Below are 19,792 nucleotides of genomic sequence, written 5' to 3'. Positions count from 1 at the left end.
AATAAGTGACAAACTACCTATTCTGATAAATAGTCCCTTCTTAGTTTTTAGACAATTTCTGAGTCAGCTCTCTCACCATCATTAAGTGAAGAAGCAACAGTAGGTCCAACTTGGATTGTGCCTTGGAGAGTTGTTCCAAACTGGAAAGGATCCTAGCCTCATACAATCCAACACACTTGGAACACTGATCTAGGGAAAGAAGGCAGTAAACTCAATTTACTGCCTTATCAAATTTTACATCTTATCCTCCTCTGTCACCTGATGAATATAGCAAACCAAACTGCTAAGAAGGACCAGGTGTGATGGGTTCTTCTGGAAACTTGACTAAATTTTTAAAAAAATGCTATCTGAGATCCACCTGGTGATCAGTCCCCAGACAATGAAATATCTGATGCTGCAGCCTTAAAGCAAATATCTATTCAGGGAAATTGACTCTGAAAAAGGAGTTTATGCTTTAATTTGAGGTCTACTAGTGGAGCCGTCCTACAATGTAAGACACAGCACATGTTGTTTTTGTTTTAGTGCTATGTCTTACTATCCAAACAACAGCCTTGCATAGCATGTTCTGATGTCAGTTGACATCGGAATGAGTAGTCAAATTTTCAGGAATATCTCACACACTTGCCAGCCTATACTGATACACTTTCACTAATTTGTGCAATATACCTACTGTGCTGTTTTTATCCTGGCGGAATGAAAATACCACACTAGCAAATGGACGCATTTTCATGTTCCATTGACATACATTTGAATTTGTTGCAATGTACCAGTAGTCGAGGTATGCCAAAGTATATTTAAGTAGGTTCATGTGGAGGATATGTTTCTTGAACAAAATGAAATGTTGCTTACAGTTCCAATAGGCATAATATATTTTTATCTGTTTCGTTAGATAATAATGTTTTAACTTAATCTGATTTCAGTGTTCCTTGCTTTCATTGCTCTCCAGCCAAATGAAATGTAGGCCAACAAAACTTGAAAACAGGACCATTTCTTTTGTGAGAATTAGAATTTATTAGAGAAAAGACATCAGTGTAAGTAAAGTCCGACAAACAATTATTATAACACAGTACCATTAGTTAGGCAGTAAGACCCATCACCACCCAGAACAAAAATATTGGGTGATGTGTCTTACGTTGTAGGACTACTAAGTGGGGCAAAACAACCAGACATTGCTTGCATTGGGAAGGTGGGGTTTGCTATTTGGGGCTTGGCAACTTCTCTACACTGTTAGTGTCAAAGATCCCTCCATCAAAGATCTTCAAATTCACATATTGCTCAGGCTAAAAAAAAACTAGTGACACCTGGTGGTGACGAGAGGTAATTGGCAAGAGTTACTGCACTACTCTGATGTGCCCCGTAAAATCATCGAATCTAAATTGAGATGTGGATCTGAACTCACTGACATTCTCAGAAGCTCTATACTATGATAGACTTGGCAATTCTACTAATATTGATAACAAATATTCATGTAACCTAAACTGTTCAAACATATTAACAGCAAACACTACAAACATCAAATAACTCTTACGTAGCTTAAAGCCCAGCTCAGCACATGTGCATTGCAGAGAGTCACTTAATCTAAATCAGATTAACGATGCTCAAAGAACAATTAACTAGCTAATAGTGTAATGTGATTGGTCTTGAATACTTAATTAGCATTGCCCCAGCCAAAAATTAAGCCAAACTCTTACAGAACTAAGGATTTCATGACTTGACTGGAAATATTTACAAAGTGTAGATTCAGCTGTTGTGTTCTGCATACAACACAATCAAATTAACCCAACTTAGAATTGTTGTTGTTGTTGTGGGGTTTAACGCCATTTTTCAGCACGATAGGCTATACATGGCGGCCAGTATTAATGGTGGAGGAAGAACCCGGAAAACCCCGGAAAGAACCACCGACCCACGAGAAGCTACTGGCAGGCTTTCTCACATGCCCACATTGGCTGAATGTTAGACTCGAACCGCCGCAGACAGAGGTGAGATGGCAGTGATCCGTAACGAAGAGCGCTTTAGACCACTCGGCCACTCCAACTTAGAATAATCTGCTCATCTTACAATTCTGATAAAATGTGTGCTATCCTTTTCCAGAATCAGATGGGATACATGCTTTCTCCTCAAAGTATTTTCAAGTAGGATTAAATATGGGAAGAAAAATCCTTTATCATGTTGAAAAATTACAAAGTACCATCTTGTATCCTGTTTATTGTATTATCCATGTTTAATGTCAAAACCAGTAACACTTTCTATGAATGTTGTCTGCCTGTTATTTTTTATATAAATTAAAATCCTCAATTTCATTAAGATTGCTTTACCTCATCACCTATTCTCATACATGATTTTGGTCTTCCATAAAAAAAGCTAAAAAAAATTTAAGTGGGGTTTGGGGGTCCTCCCCCAACGGGGGCTCGAAAGGCAGCACCCCCAATCTGTGGGTTCAATATCACATTTTACACTCATAAAAAACTGCTCCTGGTGCAACCTATGATCACAAAATAAGCCAAAATAATCACTTGAAAAATTAATAAACTTACCCAAAATGTTCAACTTGACTTCAATAATTTCACAATATTTATTGTCACACGACTTTGTTCTCCATCCTACTGATGCTGAAGTTATTTCATGTGCATGTCAGTCTTCACATTGTAATTAAGTCACAATAATTTCTCAATTTTTGCAGCAAATATATTATACTTCTCTCTTTTCATACCAAATCTGTAAAATAAACACCCAAGTACATCAACTATATACAAATAATCCCATACATTCACTTGTCTTTTTCTCCAATGGACACAATCAGTTGATATGCCATTTGAGCTCTTTTTGCAGCTTTGGCAAAGATTTCCTTAGACTTCCTTTTTGTCACCAATGACTTTTTTGGCTCAATGTGCAATCGTTTCTTTTCCTTTTCAATGAGAGCCTTTTTTCTTTCAAGCTGGTGCTTGTATTGGCAACATGCAATGAGCATATTCTGACAGAGGGCTACATCTGTTCTCTCATGCAAGAAATCTTTCTTCTTATAGTAATTAATTGCACTTTTTCCAAATGCCTTCTGAGCTTAAATTTTCCTGTATGCAGCTTCTTTTGTAGGTGCTGTTCCGAACTCTTCCAACCACAATTACTGAAGAGCAGAGGTCGCAAAATGTCAGTCCTCTAGCATTCAGTTTTCTTATAAACTGACCAACTAATGTTCTGTCAACATTTTGCTCCAGCTGTTCCCATTTCCATACATTTTTTAAACCTTTATTTAAGCTTTTCATTTCATGGTCTCTCTCAACAACTCAGGATGTCATGTTTTGCAAGCATGCTTCTTTTTTCCATTGCCAGCAGTTTCCATTATACAAAGATTCGGGCCCTGAGTGGCCGAGTAGTCTAAAGCGCTGTCCATTACGGATCATTGCCATCTCACCTCTGTCTGCATGGGTTTGAGTCTCGGATTCAGCCAATGTGGATACCGGTATGTGAGAAAGCTTGCCAGTAGCTTCTTGTGTGTCGGTGGTTCTTTCCGGGGTTTTCCCGGGTTCTTCCTCCACCATTAATACTGGCTGCCATGTATGGCCTATCATGTGCTGAAAAATGGCGTTAAACCCAACAACAACAACACAAAGATTCATTGGATGAATTTAAACCTTTGACCAATCAGAATTTATGACAGTCGTGTGCTAACTAATATATGGAACAAATAATTTATGACGGTCGTCGCAGAATGGGAGTGGACAAACCTTTAAAAAAAAAATGGATTGGAGATGATTTAAAAATGGACTGTATCAAGAAAAATCTGATTCAAGTCTGTTAGAAAAACCTTTTACACCTGACATTATTAAAAGTTTTTTTAAATTCTATGATAAAACACTTGATATTCTTGCTTCTATCCTTCTCAGCATCTTCTACTAAGCATATTTCTGGAACCATGATACACACATTTTTTGGTAACAAGATTTTGCCAGCTATTTACTGCCCATGTAGAAAACTAAAGTTTGGTTTGCAAATTTGCTAACTCTTTCTAATTTCAAACCATAATACTACACTGCAAGAATGATCAGTGAATATTTAAGACACCCTCACCCCCAAATCAATCATTTGTCTTTATTTTTACCTGATGTTTGCAAAGCCTTTTGCTGGATACTGGGTCTGGTTGTGACAGGTGTATCATCCCAGTTTACACATTCAACCTCCTCTTCACCTGGGGTCTTTAGGTTTTTGCGGAGTTTATCAAGGTCTGAAGCTGCCTCAAATACAACCTGAGAATTTTGAAATGGAATTTCTAAACAACTGAATAGATTTAACCTTATTCTGAAAAACTACTTTACCAAACTGAAAGTACACACCCTGACCACACAGGAAACCAGGTACATGGAGAAGGTAAATAAGATTCAATTTCAATTAAAAGTCAGGACTTTTGGACAATAACAGCCATACACAATGGAAATTCCTGTACAGATCAGTGCAGCCTTTGCAAGTTGTTGTGGGTTTATTTCTATAAACATTACTGGCATGACTGGCATTAGGTTGTAATTTTACATTTTCATTAATAAACGGGATAATGAGTGAAATTAAAATATCATGCCCACCTAACCCACAATGCAAAAAAGTAACCCCAGTGTCAAGTAAAACTGGACAATTTGTACATAAATATTTGCTGCTACTTCAAATCAAGCTTGTAACTAAAATTTTATTTCATTTATTTGTTCAAAATAACTGATTTATGTTGTCAAGGTTTGTAGCTGTCATGTTAAAGTTTCATAAATGTTTCATTTTTCTTCAGAAAAGTGGAAGGGTATAACAACTCAAAACACGTAGAAATAAAAATTTGAAATCTTATGTCCTGGAAGCAAGGACTCTCAGTAACAAAAAGCTCTGAAAGAGTACCATAAATTCAATTATTTTTGTTGACATCAATTTTTGTGGACTTACAAAAGATGATATTTTGTCATTACTCAAGTCTTGGAAAATATATCTGGTGGAATTGGGTCCTGTTCATCTACCCAGATGAATCAATTGTTAACTGGGTAATTCAAGACTGTTAAGCAAACACCAAATCCATTAAAACTGCTATCACATTTATTAACTGAAAATTATTTTGATTTCATTTGGATAACATAGCTGTTACTGATGGATGCATCAAAAAGGACACCACTCACTGCAATTTGATTTGTATAGCACATTAAACACTGGACCTTGTGTTAGGAAACCAAAGTTAGGAGAAAATGGGCTTTCAACAGCCTGACTCCAGTTATAAAATAATGATATGGAAAGTCTGTCCAAAATGTAAAAGAAACAAACACATAAAAGACATCTAATTCTACAAAATGATGTTCACATCAAAGTGCATTAATTTTCATTCCAACTGGCATCTGATTATGTTTTGGTAGCAGAGTGATAGTTACATGTGAATGGAGGGTCAGATGGACTAGTGGACAAGCAAAAGGTGATTACTCTTGGGCTTAAATTCTTGACACTGGGTCTTAAAAATAACTGAATATCCATGTTCTCTCTGTCAAGGAAATCATACATGCATGCACATGCCTTAAAGTATTTAGAATTAACATCAACTAATGAAAGCATATAATTGCAGCTGAATCAGCTGATAAATGAAGGGAAGATTTCCACTGTGATCAGAACAAAATTCGTTTATTTCTGTATAAATTGTGAGAAGAACTACTTTATACTAACTTCTAGAAATAGAGTAATGTGCAAAGTAACTAATGTAAACAATGAACTGGAAGGGATACACACTGCACACCTTAAAAATGAAATAAAAACAGTGGGTTTATATTTTATTTAGAAAACTGCATAAACTGATTTGACAGAATCAAATTACACATCTTTTCTGTTTCTCTGAATATAAATAATTCTTTATTTGATTAGATTTGAAAAAGAAAAGCTGGGAAACTCAGAATCTGCTAAGAACATTGGGACTACAGCATTTTCACTACAGCTCGTTGGAAATGAATTTAAAACTAAAGGTAAATGGATATAGGAATTGGGAGGAGAGGGATTCAAAAACTAACATTTTAACAACTGTATTCACAGTCCTACAATGTAAGAAACCTGAACTTGATAGTTACAATGTGGGGTGGGTGGAAGATCCACTACACCCACCATCGTAACTAACAGTCAATCAATATGAAAATAGAATTGAAGATGTGAAAATTCCTTACTCATGTGTCTGGACAATAACAATTCACAAGTCTAAATGAACTCGTGATAAAATCAACAACACATCCTTTGCTTTCAATATTGAACTTCTACTCACAAAAACATATGCCAATTTAGATAAAAGTTTAAGACCATACTGCTGAATGTTCAAAACCTTAAATCGCTTACCATTGGTAGAATTTTTTGTTTGATATTAACATGGTTATTAGACTGCAGATAGAGAATTCACTGTTCCATAAATAGCTATGTAGCATATGCTGCAACAAGAATTCATATGCTTGAACAGGCTCTAAAACTAACAGGAAAAAGAACAATAAAAAATAACAAAATATAAATAATTACAATTATGAGAGTTAAGTAATATATATATAAAAAATTTGGCCAATAATGAAACTTGATCCAAGCCTCGATATTCAAAATAAATTTGAGTAAAATCTGGAGAAAAGTAAAGTTTTAGTTTCAGACAGCTTCCAATGTGATGCAGTATGGAGTCAAATAAAATTTTTAAACTGAGATACCTGGAGTTAGGTGGAGTTCCATACAAGTTCCATAATGACTCAATATGGAGTTCAGCAGAGTATTATGATATAGTGATCTGAAACTGGTAGGAGTTCCATAAAACTTCCAACAGTGACTCAATATGGAGCTGAGTCAAGTATTATTATAGAGGTACCTGGACTTGGTAAGAGTTTCAAATAATTTTTATATATAGTGACTTAATATGGAGTTGACTATAATATCATAACAGAGAAACCTGGATTTTGGAGTTTTTATACCATTCTCAATAGTAACTCAATATGGAGTTGAGTAAAATATTATATTTAAGGAACATGGACTTTGTAATAGTCATGTACAACTTCCACATTGCCTCATCATATGGGGCTGAGTAAAGTATTATAAGACCTGGATTCGGCAGGAGATTTATACAACTTCTATAATGACTCAACAAAATGATTTTTAAATCATCAAATATTCAAACAAAAAAGAAATGAAATCAAGATCCACCTTTTCATCAAAGACATTAACTGTTGCTCTGTTTTTTTTCACACTAGATGATCCCCAATAGTCATCCTCCTCATCCATTGCAAACTGTAATGGTACAAACAAAAAAATAGGTAATACATTTATACAAGAAAACAACACATGTTATGAGATAGTGGCATTCATGAACTGGTGAACTTTACATGTATACACAACAATCATAAATTCTGAATTAGTACTTCTAAGACTGTGTATAGGGATTAAACATGCTGCCATTAGTGCTGGCTGCACCAAATATTTTCCTTTTTTTCAGCAAGAAAAGGTTTTTGAGCATAAGAAAATGAAAAAGATGATGTATTGACAATTAACAGGACAACTTGGATGGCACCTATAATATGTACAGTAAACATGAACTTAAAAGAAAATTGAATTTAAAGATCACAAATTGAATTTAAAGATCACCTGGCATCTAAGAACACAGAATTCATGCACAGATCAGTTACATGACATAATATGATAACCTCTAATGTGAAACCACCTGTCTTGAAAGATAATTTTTTCTGGCAAAAGTGATCTCTCAAGACAGGTTTCATAGTACTAAAAAAAATTAATTGCTGGCATTTCTCCAAAAAAGCTGAATACTAAACAAGAAATACTTAAATCAAATAGGGTAATGACTCTATTCACAAAAGTAAAAACTAACAGAAGCTTTGATTTGGTACAATTAAACTGCATTCTGGAGTCTCTACAAAGTTTTAAAATGACAACTGGCTGTTGCTTTGCCATGTCATACTCCTTAGACCGTTTCTTTAATCTCAATTCACTTTATAAATGAAAATTTTAACCAAGTTCCAAACAATATGTACAAAAGAATTTCAAAACATTCTGAACCCCAACCACTTCATGCACATGACATTTTTGACCCAAGACAGTTTATACCCATGACACAATCTACACGTGTAATTATACTCAAAACATTGTGTACAGTAAAAGTCATAGGTGGTCTTGTAGGCATTCAGTATCAATCATTTCTGTAATGGGTGTCACTTTCTAGAATTTAATTACACATGTCTTTTTAATGGTGATTATTCACTTTACTTGAATCCTCATACATCCATATTTCTTTGGGAGGTCATTATTTACAAGCCTTGAGAAATACACTGTTACTGATTATGTTTGACCAAGATGACAATTACTTTACCGAACTCCATTTTTACCATAAACAATTTGTACAAAAGTTCACACCCATAATGTACCTGGACAAATTCTTACTGACAAGTCGTAATAATTTGTACAAAAAAATAAATATTAGATTTTGCTACCATATACGAGAGATAAAGAAATTTATTAAAAAGACATACATCCTTTAAATTTCCCATGCATAATAATTCCAACCTAATTAGATAATCAGTTATGTTATTCACACCGTAGGACTATCCAATTTTTCAGGTATGTGGTTGAAAACTGACCAGATGTATTGGAATATTTGTTCACTTCAAATCACTGTTGAGAAAGCAATCATAGCTCAGTTGGTATAGCAGTGAATTCATAATCCAAAAGCGCAGGATTTGATACATGCACCAGCCAGCCCATGTCAACTGTCTCAGTATGTAAGAGGAAAAGCTGCTTATAGCCAAATAAAGTTTTGAAAGCTTGTTTCACTTTCAGCTCACTGAATGTCTTTTTTTTTTCTCCACAGCACAATTATCTATCATTTTCCTATTTTCTCACATTCCTTCTCAAACATTTTTGCCATTTCTGCTTTTTTATTTAAATTTATTTGGTTCTCTACCTTGCATGATTCGGGACAGGATACGAATCATGGCAACAGTTAAAAAATCAAATCATAAACGTATATCTTACTTCCTAATTATAACACACAGTACATGGAAGTCATCAAATATACCTTAAAATAGTGAAACTACCTTCTAATGAAGTACATGATACAGTGTGACCCTGCTATAACATGGTAGTTGTGAGCCATAAAACCCGACCGCATTATATACCGAACCGTGTTATATGCAACCAAGTCAGTTAGCTGAAGAAAATGTACCCCTCCCAAAATAAATGTGTGTGGGGTGTGTGGGTAATAAATGTGGGTGGTAAAATACCTGCTTCGTCGACAGTTACCATCTTGAATTGATGCATATTAAATGACAAATACACCTGTAGTGAAAACAGAGAAGACATAATATAATAGTTTACTTTATCATGGGGCCTCTGAATTTCTGCACTCCAAACCAATGGCTGTATATAAAAGTTTAAATAGCCAACAATGTCACCAACAAATAAAAAAGCCACATGGTATGTTTTGCAGCCAATAAGGAAAAACAATCCAAGTTTGCAACATTGGCAAAGACCTACACGATCCCAGAATAAACTTTTTATGCGTTTTTCTTCTTCTTACTTTTAAAAAGAAGAATGAAAAAAAATTACTTTTTCGTGTACGAGAAAAATACTTTTTCGTGTACAAGAAAAATACATATAAAATTTCTGCAGCCAGGCCATGATCGTCTTGTATTATTCATACGCGATCTCTTCTTACTTTTTAAGAAAATTTTTTGTGCACAAGAAAAATACATGAAATTTCAGGAGCCACGCCATGACTGCATTATATCCGAATTCACGTTATAACTGAGCGCGCTATAGCGGGATCACACTGTACATATAATTTTAATAACATTTACATGTAATGAAACAGGATTCATGATTACTCTCACTTTATAACAGGAACTGCATTACCATGAAGGACTTTATGGCAAAGGAGTGCTGTATTTTATAAACAGAACAGAAAATACTAACCATGCATTAACCAGTAATTGAGAAGCATTAATCTTGCCTGAGGAAGGAGTGTTAGAGATAAAGAGGGAGAGATGAAAAAAAACATGCATTTTTCTAAATTCTTGGTTTTATCTATATTTTGAGTAATTCTATAAGAAAATATACATGTATGCACAGATTCTGGAATAGTAAAGAAATTTACTGATTAATTCATCCTCTAACAAATGAGAAGATGTTGTCTGATTACTATGTTGTTGTTGTTGTAGGGTTTAAATGCCATTTTTCAGAACACGATAGGCTATACATGGCGGCCAGTATTAATGGTGGAGGAAGAACCCGGGAAATCCCCAGAAAGAACCACCGACCCTCGAGAAGCTACTGGCAAGGTTTCTCACATACCCATATTGGCCGAATCTGAGACTCGATCCCATGCAGACAGAGGTGAGATGGCAGTGATCCATAACGGAAAGCGCTTTAGACCACTCGGCCACTCGGGGCCCCGTCTGATTACTATAATCACTGTCTTAACTATAAGTATATAAATTTGTCAAAATTTACAGATATAAAGATCTTTTTAAATGAAAACAAACATATATGCTAATAGAGAGCTTTATTAGAAAACTTACTACTAAGTATTTTTTTAAATTTTCCTTCAACAGTATTATACAAATATTGTAAGGACATATATTTATTCCTAATACTAGGAGATATTTGTTTATCTTATCAAGTGTTAGATATAGATCTTTGATTTCAAAAAAATTCTTGTACAGTTTGATCATCCCTTGAGAGATTATTATTCCATCCATCTTTCTTTCCTGTAACCTTATCCATGTCTGAATAGTGAATAAATCTAAACAACAAAAATCTGAATGTACCACTGTCTTTGAAATGAGTCAAATAAAACTGAAGAACTTCAAAGAGTCTGGGCAGTTAAAATTTGCATGCTCAACTATAGAACACCTGCCCTTAGTAAATGGAACTGCACTGGTTGATAGGTACTACAAAAAAAATCTACAAATTCTGAGAGATCTTCTAACTGTGCAATGAAGTTAAATTTATTTTAGCACAGACAAATGAAATTTACATATCAGAAACATTTTTGTTAGTGTTTTTTAAAAAAAACAAAATATTATGAGTAAGAAAAACTTGGGTACAAACTATCTCGAGTTCAAAATGTCTTTGGCACAAAGGGTTTTTGGTGTGAAATATCTTGGGCATAAAGTATCTTAGGTAATGATGTGGTTTGGGTACAAAATGTCCAGCAATGATCAGCGATATTAATCTTTATGATTGTCACATTTGTTTCCTATTTTTAATTAAATTTACAGTATCCTTGGTTTCATTTGAAAATGACTTACTTAATCTTTTTCATGCTTTTAACTGTTTTTTGATGACAAACTTTTAAGGTTGTGTGGTCCTGGGGAGGGAAGGGTGTTGATGCCAAGAGGTACATAACATCCTGGAATCTTCGGTTTAGATGCACATAAGGAGTTGTGTTGAAATTATTACAACCTTAAAGCACATGTACATTAAAAGAAACTATTGCACTGGCCTGATTTTTTCAAGAAAAATCTCCTGAGAAGACACTCTTTAAACTGAAAACGATGCTAAAGTAAGATGACTCACAAACATAATGTCTGCATATTACATCGCCATTTTTATTTCACTTCCCAGAACTCAATTTCTTGCCTTGAAACTATACTGCATGCAGTCTGTAGTAAATTCAGACTGAGCAACATCAATATTGCTTTGTAAAATGAAGTTAAATGGGAGAGAAGTTCACCATTTTTTGATTTTAGCATTCATTTTTTTCGTACATATAAACTGTTATAATTTGCAACATCTGAAATCTTTAACAATATTTCAATTCAATAAAAAAAATATTTTCAAAATCCAGTATGTATGATTTAAGGACAGATATAAATAAAGAAATAACTAGCAAAATCTTATTAAATTTTATTCTGATTTACAGAAACCTGGCATTTCCACAAAGTTAATTTTCAGTAATGCAAAAAATAATACTGCACAGATCATTGGTCAAAGTGAAATGCACAGCAATGTCAAATTGATTATTGATTATAAGTCCTTACACAATTATGAGGAACAAATTTTTTTTGTGAAATCACATTAAACAATCCAGGGGTATTAACTCCTATTAGAATTGGTGAGCAATGTTCATCAATCAGTCTGATTCTTCCTGATGTCACCTTTTTGATTTTTGTGAAGTTCTTAGATGAATAGCGATTCCATGAATGACTCTGAATCAGATAATCATACTGATAGTGAGATGGACCTGGTTAGCTCTTACTGAGTCTTTGGAAACTTCTTGGTATCACTGCCTTCGAATTCGTTCTTCCTGGTTGAATTGTTTTGATGATCTTCCTTTCTATCATGCCATCTTTTGTTGATACCTTACCACTTACAATGGTACTGAGACATCTACACTTTCAAGTTGGTGCTTTCATTCTGACAATCACTCCCTTTCACGGTAAAAAATGCAATGACCCATTCACCAGTTGTGCCCTTTCTCGTAAACCTTTTCTCCTTCACCCTCTTCAAAAAATTTACATGGTTCAAAACTGCTCCTGTAATAGCATCAGGATTTAATGGGTAAATACCTGTTTTCCTAAAAGCCTACTTTGAATAAATTAAAAGGGTGGAATATTGTGACCTACAGCATTTCCACAATCTTATGGTGATGTTCACTGAAACAGCAGAGGTAACAGGTGATGGTTAGGTTCCAAATGACCTCTTTTCATGAACACTTTAACAAAGCTCAGATGTCCATTATTCAAGAGGATTCTGTCTAATTCGACATAACAGTCACTGATATGCTGTACTGACGTTGCCTCTGCACACTAAAACTTGAGACTATTTCTTCATAACTTTCAGGTCTGGCCATCTTGAATGGCAACACCGACTACATTGGATCTGAAATATATGAATGTAAAACTGTCCATCTTAGAGTGCATTAATTATCATTTACTTTTGCTGACTTGTTGTCCGTCTAGAACATTTAGCAATGGAAACTACCAACATTTTTTACACTAGTCCCAGACGCAAACTTTATACTAAAATGTGTCAAAATCATGGCAATATTTATGTTTGAATGGAACTCAAGAAACTGCAGTTAAAAACATAGCAATTTTTACTGGTAACTAATGGCATTTTTCACATTTACAGCAACATTTTTCAGTAATTTAGATGTAATTTTAATGTGGAGGAACTTTCTGTTTCTGTGAGCTATCACATATCTTGAATGCCAAGTTATCATTTTTATACTTTGTCGTCCAGACAGCATTACTCACAGCACAGGTCACCTAACCCTCAATTTCTTAATGGTTTTTGCATTTACAATGTTATATGTTAGTACATGCAATGTGGGTATCAATTAAATGTAAGAAATTTTTTTCTTCCATGAGCTATCACAAATCTTCATGAATTAGACCTGTAAGAAGGTAAGAGCCAGAGGATTTCAAAAGTTCATGATTTTTTTTCTGGTCAGACAATGCTGTCCTTGCTCTAGGTTACTAGTATTCTCAAGACTGTGCAGCTTTATTGATAAACTGTCATGCCAAAGTGAAGATGCTTGCTGATATTTCTGTTAGCATGTAATTACTTTTCATCATCAGAAGTATTTTAAGTGTCTCCCACCAACTTTCAGAAAATACCCAGCCACTATAATTTATAAAGCACATAACAGCTGAGTGGTTGTAATTTAAATGAGGTCATTCTAGAAATGGATGTTTGACTAAAATCGAATACTTAGCACAAAAGTAACTGAAGCAAATAAGTAAATAAAATGCAATTAAAGTTTGTCCACTTACCTCTGACAACTGGCTTCATGAGCTGCCATTCAGTTTTGTTTAACTGATTGCAGTTTGAGGGTAATTAAATAAGCACCAATATTTAATCAAAAGTATATATAATCATATCATAATTCATTCCATCTTCTTCTATTTTATCATAAGTGTCAAATACATGCATAATCTCAAAACAATCCTGATTTAGTTAAACATGCATATTGGGCTTAGCATGACATCAATGACCTGTTAGCTCCAAACTGGTTTTACATATGTACAATAATAATGGTCAATCAGGTGTAAACAATTGTCTAGGTAATATTCATCACTGGTGCATACAATCATATTGTAATGGACAGTGCTGACTTCATAGGAAATTATGGATGTAGCAAATCAAGGGTAATTAGGACTCATGCTCCCTCACAAATCAACAGTATCATAAAATGCACAGGTTGGCATGCATCAGAAGTATGTTCCATTTAAACTCCAAGATTCAAAACCCAAGAGTATATTTATACTGAGAACTCTAAAAAGTTGTATTTACACAACATATCCACACAAACACATGCAGAAAACTTCCCATGCTCTGCTAGATGGGCTTTCTTCTTCCTGTTTGAATACTGGAGGAGAACCTGACCTGCTTGCCGGTCTTCAACAACTATGGAGTGAAGCATCATTATGCCATTATGTCATTTTCCCTAAATGATGCATGTTTCCATGACTTTCATGATTTGGTCATTGCTGTTGGTGAATACAATCTGGCCATAATTTCACCAATATAAGTCTTGAAGTTAAATCTAGAGTTAAGCTGAGGTGTAACGATTGACCAATGCTATCAATACAAATGATTCATTCTAGATGATACACGAATGTTATCATGATACTAGAGAAGAAATTAACTTAATGTAAACTAAATAAGCTTTCATCAAATTATGAGAAGACTGTTTTCACTCCGTTCGCTTGGGTAATGTTTTACCCGAATGATGTTTCCTTTCCATACTAGTGTAATTGTACTACGTATACATATAACTTTGGTTATACTATGGTATTAAGTACATTTAACAGATTATCCATTAATCTTCATACCTATTTTTAATTGAATTTAGTTATTTATATCAGTAAATTAACAAAGGATTTTAGAATATAAACAGATCAACATTTCAGTTTAAAAAATAAACTTTTAATTTTAACAAAAACATTAATGTACGATACGATTTTTAAAAAAATCAAATGTAGTTTTTGGGGGGCGGAGGGTGGGTAAAACTAATTTTTATAACATAATTCTTACCTGCTGCTACTGCATAAATGGTACGTCTCTGAGTCAGAAATACCCCGACTGAATGATGAGAATTTGTCCTCCTGTTAGGGTGAATCAGAAGATTCGGGAATGCTTGGTTACCCTTATTAAACCCCACACTTCTGATGGTCCTGCATACTCCCTTCATTCTTTTCTATAGAGCCAATTTATGTAGTTAGATATCAGTGCAAGGTGGGAGGAGGGAATGGCTATTGTAACAGGCAAGCATTATGTCATTAAAATTAGCTTTAACTCCCCTAGTACATTTTAATATCAATAATACAATTCTTGTTGCTATTGCATAACTGAATTTGTCAGCTTGATGGGAGATTGGTGATCCTACAACTGGCTAATAAAAACTGGCCAATAAAAAACATGCAAGGACTACTCCCTTTCATTCAAGAATAGGAGGCTACTGCTGAACGGAATCTGCCTAGGAAATGTTTTGAGTGACAATGATTGGGCCCAGCTAGAAGATGCAATGGCTTTGGTAGAACAGTGAGTGAAGGTAATGAGGAGAACATAGTGTGTCAGTGCCGAAATACGACCTTCATCCATCCTCCAAAGATGAATGAGTTAGATAGGCCCATGAAGTAGCAAAGGTTCGAATTTCATGGGATTTAATTTTCATGTAAGACATGTCCCTAATGGCAAGGGACCAGAAAGCTCTCTTGACAGTTAATGCAATCCACCTAGAAATGGTGGAAGCTATAATATCAGTTGAATCTTTAATGGAGAGGAAAAGACGCTTCCTGCCCTTCCAGCACCCAAATACAAATGTTAATACCAAACTAAAGCAGGTTATCACGAAATATTTTGTACGATGTATTTCTGAATGTACTGTGATACATACCATGGTATAATGCAACCAACAATTCAGTGTTCAAGGGAATGGGCCTGATACTTTTTTTTTTTAAATTTCCATTTATCAACACCTGGGAGAAATATTTTGCTGATTTAATGTAAAGTAACACCATATTATATCATGATATTATTTAGGCAAAAAATTGTATCATCTTGAGATAAAAGAAAAGAAACTACTTCAGTTCAAAATATAATCATGGGGTACCTTCCCATATATTCAAATGGCAAGTACCTTAAAGTAGCTGAATTTGCTATGTGTATGTTACTTGTTGTACAAGTCACGATCTAAAAGCAGTAACTAAAGTGGGATGATTAAGGTTACCTTAGCTGATACTGTGAAAGACATCCAGCTGACATTAAAGAGACTACTGATAAAACAGGAAGTGCTGATACTGAAGCCTATGATTTTCTAGCTACACAACTGATATAATAGACAGGGAAACTCTGAGTGGTGTCCCAACACCCAGGCAAGATATTTATCAGAGAGGGCCAGTAACCACAAAGCATACATAATCAACAAATGAGAAAATATCTAGTGGACTGGTGAAATTACTTAATGTTCAGGCAGAAAAAAAGCATGCACCTGATTGGGGATCATATTTGGAAATGGAGCAACAGACAGATGCTGTTTTTCTTCGCTTAAAAAAGCCTGATTGGCAAAGCAGAGAAAATGACTTATAATTCTCACTGAACCTGATACAACTACGACTTACGGATTTTTTTCACTCATTCTTTAGTACACCATTCACAAAAGATTCCCCATTTGGTATCATTACACCTTAGACACAAATGTTCTCCTGGACTGAATTATGCACTTCCTCCTCTGAGGTAAGGTCCTGGGATTGTCCACCAGCAGATGGAGATAATCACCGAACCACAACCACTGGGGCTATAGAGGGGAATCAACACAAGCTGAGCAATAGAGTGCCTGCCTTTGTATATCACTTATGGGATCATCCTGAAAGGTGAGAAGGCATACTTTAACAGATGATCCCACTTCACCCTAAAAGTACCCACCACTTAGGCCCTTCGTTTAGAGACTGGAGAAACAGAAATGGGGAGCTGATTGTTTAGCTTGGTGTTGAATACTACTACTAGAGTCCCAGAGTTGGAACTGGGAGTGTGCTATGAGAACTATTCTTTCCTCAATAGACTGTAGGCCAAAATATTCTCATAACAAGATTGTGGCAGGCCTAGAGGGTAATTCCTTATGATGTTTCCAAGTTATGGAGGTTCCATGCCTACATACAGAGAGAAGGTGCATGTGTGCCACCTTGTCTCCTGAGGTAAGCCACTAAAGATGTGTTGTTAAAGTAGTGACCTCTTACTTGGTGAACCCCTGATGAGCTAAAAACATTGCCCTAATTTCTAAATTGTTGATGTGGAGAGTTGATTATTCCAGGGGCCCTTAAGAGTCAGTCCTTGTGGCTCTAGATGAGTGCTCCAGCCAGAATATGACAAATCTGGAAACAGGTAGCAGTAGGGTTGGTGGTGGGGTGTTACAAATTTAATTTATATTTAATTTAATTGTTTGTAAGTTTTAAAATCTTTTTATTTTTAATTTCATTACAGGTCAATGTGGCATGGCGGGTTGTTATGTCGTCACTGTGGTAGGTGTGGGGTGGGATGCTTCCAATATTTATTTAAATTATTATAGAAGTCCCAATCAGGCTCGATTTTCGTTGAAGTAAAAAAAAGTGAAAGATACATGTAAAACTCTGAGCCCCAGTCAGCAATGCCAATGGTTAAATGACTGAATATACAAAAAAGTCAAATTCAACCAATAGCAATTTAATTACAATTCAATAATCAAATGATAAAAATTTCCAAGTACTCTCCTTTCACTTGACCCTGTGATAGCCTATTGCATCATCTGAGTTGTAGTGTGAGACAGCTTTCCACCTGTCCTTGTATTCTACTCATCTGTGTATTCTTCTCTCCTATTTCTCAAATTCCTTCTCCTCTTGCTCCCAACTTTCTCAAAATTCCTTCTCCTCCTCGACCTCTCTATACTTCTCCTCTTCCACTTTCTCATCCGACTCCCTTTCCTCCTCTTCCTCGACTCTATACTGACTAGACTTGTTGACTCCGACTGCTCTGCTAGTCATACTTCCGTCTCCCCTCTTAGAGACTCAGGACTCACTGAACCGGAAGTTCTGTCCGGCAAAAAGCTTCCTGTAAAACACAAGGATGGTACAATATTTTCATTAGCCCTTTCATCTCACACTTCACAAAGCCTATTATCAGATAACGGCTATTAAATTTCTTTGATCACACATTCATTCACATTGAAATACTCATACAATCTTGTATGGTAAAACAACACTGTAATAAAAGCATGGTAACAATTACTTCTCATGCATACATCAATAAATTGTGTCACATCAGTACATATTCTAATGCCATTATACTAACAATATCACAGCAATCAGACACATTTCTTAACATTACAACTCACACAAAGTATGCAAATATTCAAATATCCATGCTTTGATATATCCATACAGCCATATTAAATAATCTTACACACTTCAACCATTTTCCAAATTCACAATTCAAGCATATGTAAATTCTAACATATCACATGAATAAATGTAATAGTTTACTACTAAGTAACCCTACAGCAAATTACAAAATTAATTCTGACCACAATAAGCTAACAATCTACATAATACTCCAGATCATTTCTCAAAAATGCATGTAAATTAAACACTACAAAGGTAATTCTACATATTAAATGACCCTAGTAATTAAGTATACATGCTACACATAATTACAATTACAATGCTGTAATATTCTGCAAAAATAGAGTAAATAACTTACCAACATTTACGAAGCTTTGTCTTTCCTTAAAATCTCCTAAGCTTTACTGCCAAATTATGAGTGGCTCTCTCGGAGTAACCCTTTATTTCTCAGCAATCTGTCAAGGCAAAACTAAATTTTTGCTTGCTAGTTAGAAACTATAATTTGGATCAAAATTGTTATCACACCCTCCATCTCAATTCTCTTTGATTCAATCCAATCAAACTTAGTCGACAATGTCCTTCTCGCTCTCTGTCCACGTGGGGACAGAATTAGAACACACCTCAGTCCCTCGTGGCTCCTTTGATCTTAATACAAAGCTGTAACACCTAGGTGGGAAGTTGCGCTATCTAACGTCTGTGCCAATTCATGATGCTGGATCTTCTCTCTGGTCAGGGTAACCTTGCATAAGAGATTAACTCTAGCCTGTGGCTATGTTTAGACAGCAAACATGGCTTGTACTAATACTTTAGTGTATGAACTGGGTTGAGCAAACCTGATATAATGTAATTTTGTTTACCAGGAATTTGATATTTTCCAGAACATTTGGTTTGGCCTGAATCTTTCCATAAATACCTAATAATAGAAACACAGTTTCTATTTTTGACTTATTTCCCGACCTTGATTCAGAGGTTGATGAGACAAGTAAACAAATTTCTATTTTTATTTTATTCTTGGAGTAAAATAATTGGTTTTTATCAAGGTCATACTGGGTGTATGTGACTTTAAATTGTAAACAGCCCTTTTTCGAAATTCTGGGTTTTCCAAAATTGCACAGTAGTTAGATTTATTAGTGATGTTTACAGAGATATTTCTCAGTCTGGGCTTAAAACACTTAATGTCAAGGTGTTCGTTTTGTTGTGACCAGTTTGGAGTTACATTCTAATTTTCAATCAAATTATTCTGGATTCTAAAAGATTAATTTTTTTTCCTGGAAATATCTGAGTGCTCATACAGGATTCTTGGACAAAGACATTTCCCTAAATTTTATTTGGAAATTCAAACAGCGCAATATTATTGTCTATGAACCAACAAAGATCTGTAGACACAATAGCACAATACTGACTACAGCATATATCATCGCCTTCCATTTTGGCTTTTTCAT

At 34.9% G+C, this 19,792-nt stretch overlaps 1 protein-coding gene across 3 annotated transcripts in view; it reads right to left on the bottom strand.

Moving 5' to 3' along the window:
• Nucleotides 1-19,792, bottom strand: part of LOC149805266 (spermatogenesis-defective protein 39 homolog) — a 173,426-nt gene that overhangs the window by 141,495 nt on the left and 12,139 nt on the right. For all 3 annotated transcript variants that reach the window (XM_089948965.1, XM_089948956.1, XM_089948972.1), the window contains 2 exons: nt 7,165-7,248; nt 4,097-4,241 (listed from right to left, as the gene is read on the bottom strand). In XM_089948965.1, the coding sequence (XP_089805091.1) occupies nt 4,097-4,241; nt 7,165-7,242 (223 nt within the window). In that variant the 5' untranslated portion in view covers nt 7,243-7,248. The remainder of the gene's footprint in view (nt 1-4,096; nt 4,242-7,164; nt 7,249-19,792) is intronic.

This window comes from Sinohyriopsis cumingii, chromosome 2 (assembly GCF_028554795.1).
Source record: "Sinohyriopsis cumingii isolate HCF-2022 chromosome 2, ASM2855479v2, whole genome shotgun sequence".
Taxonomy (NCBI): domain Eukaryota; kingdom Metazoa; phylum Mollusca; class Bivalvia; order Unionida; family Unionidae; genus Sinohyriopsis; species Sinohyriopsis cumingii.
This window is presented reverse-complemented; position numbering and strand designations above follow the sequence as displayed.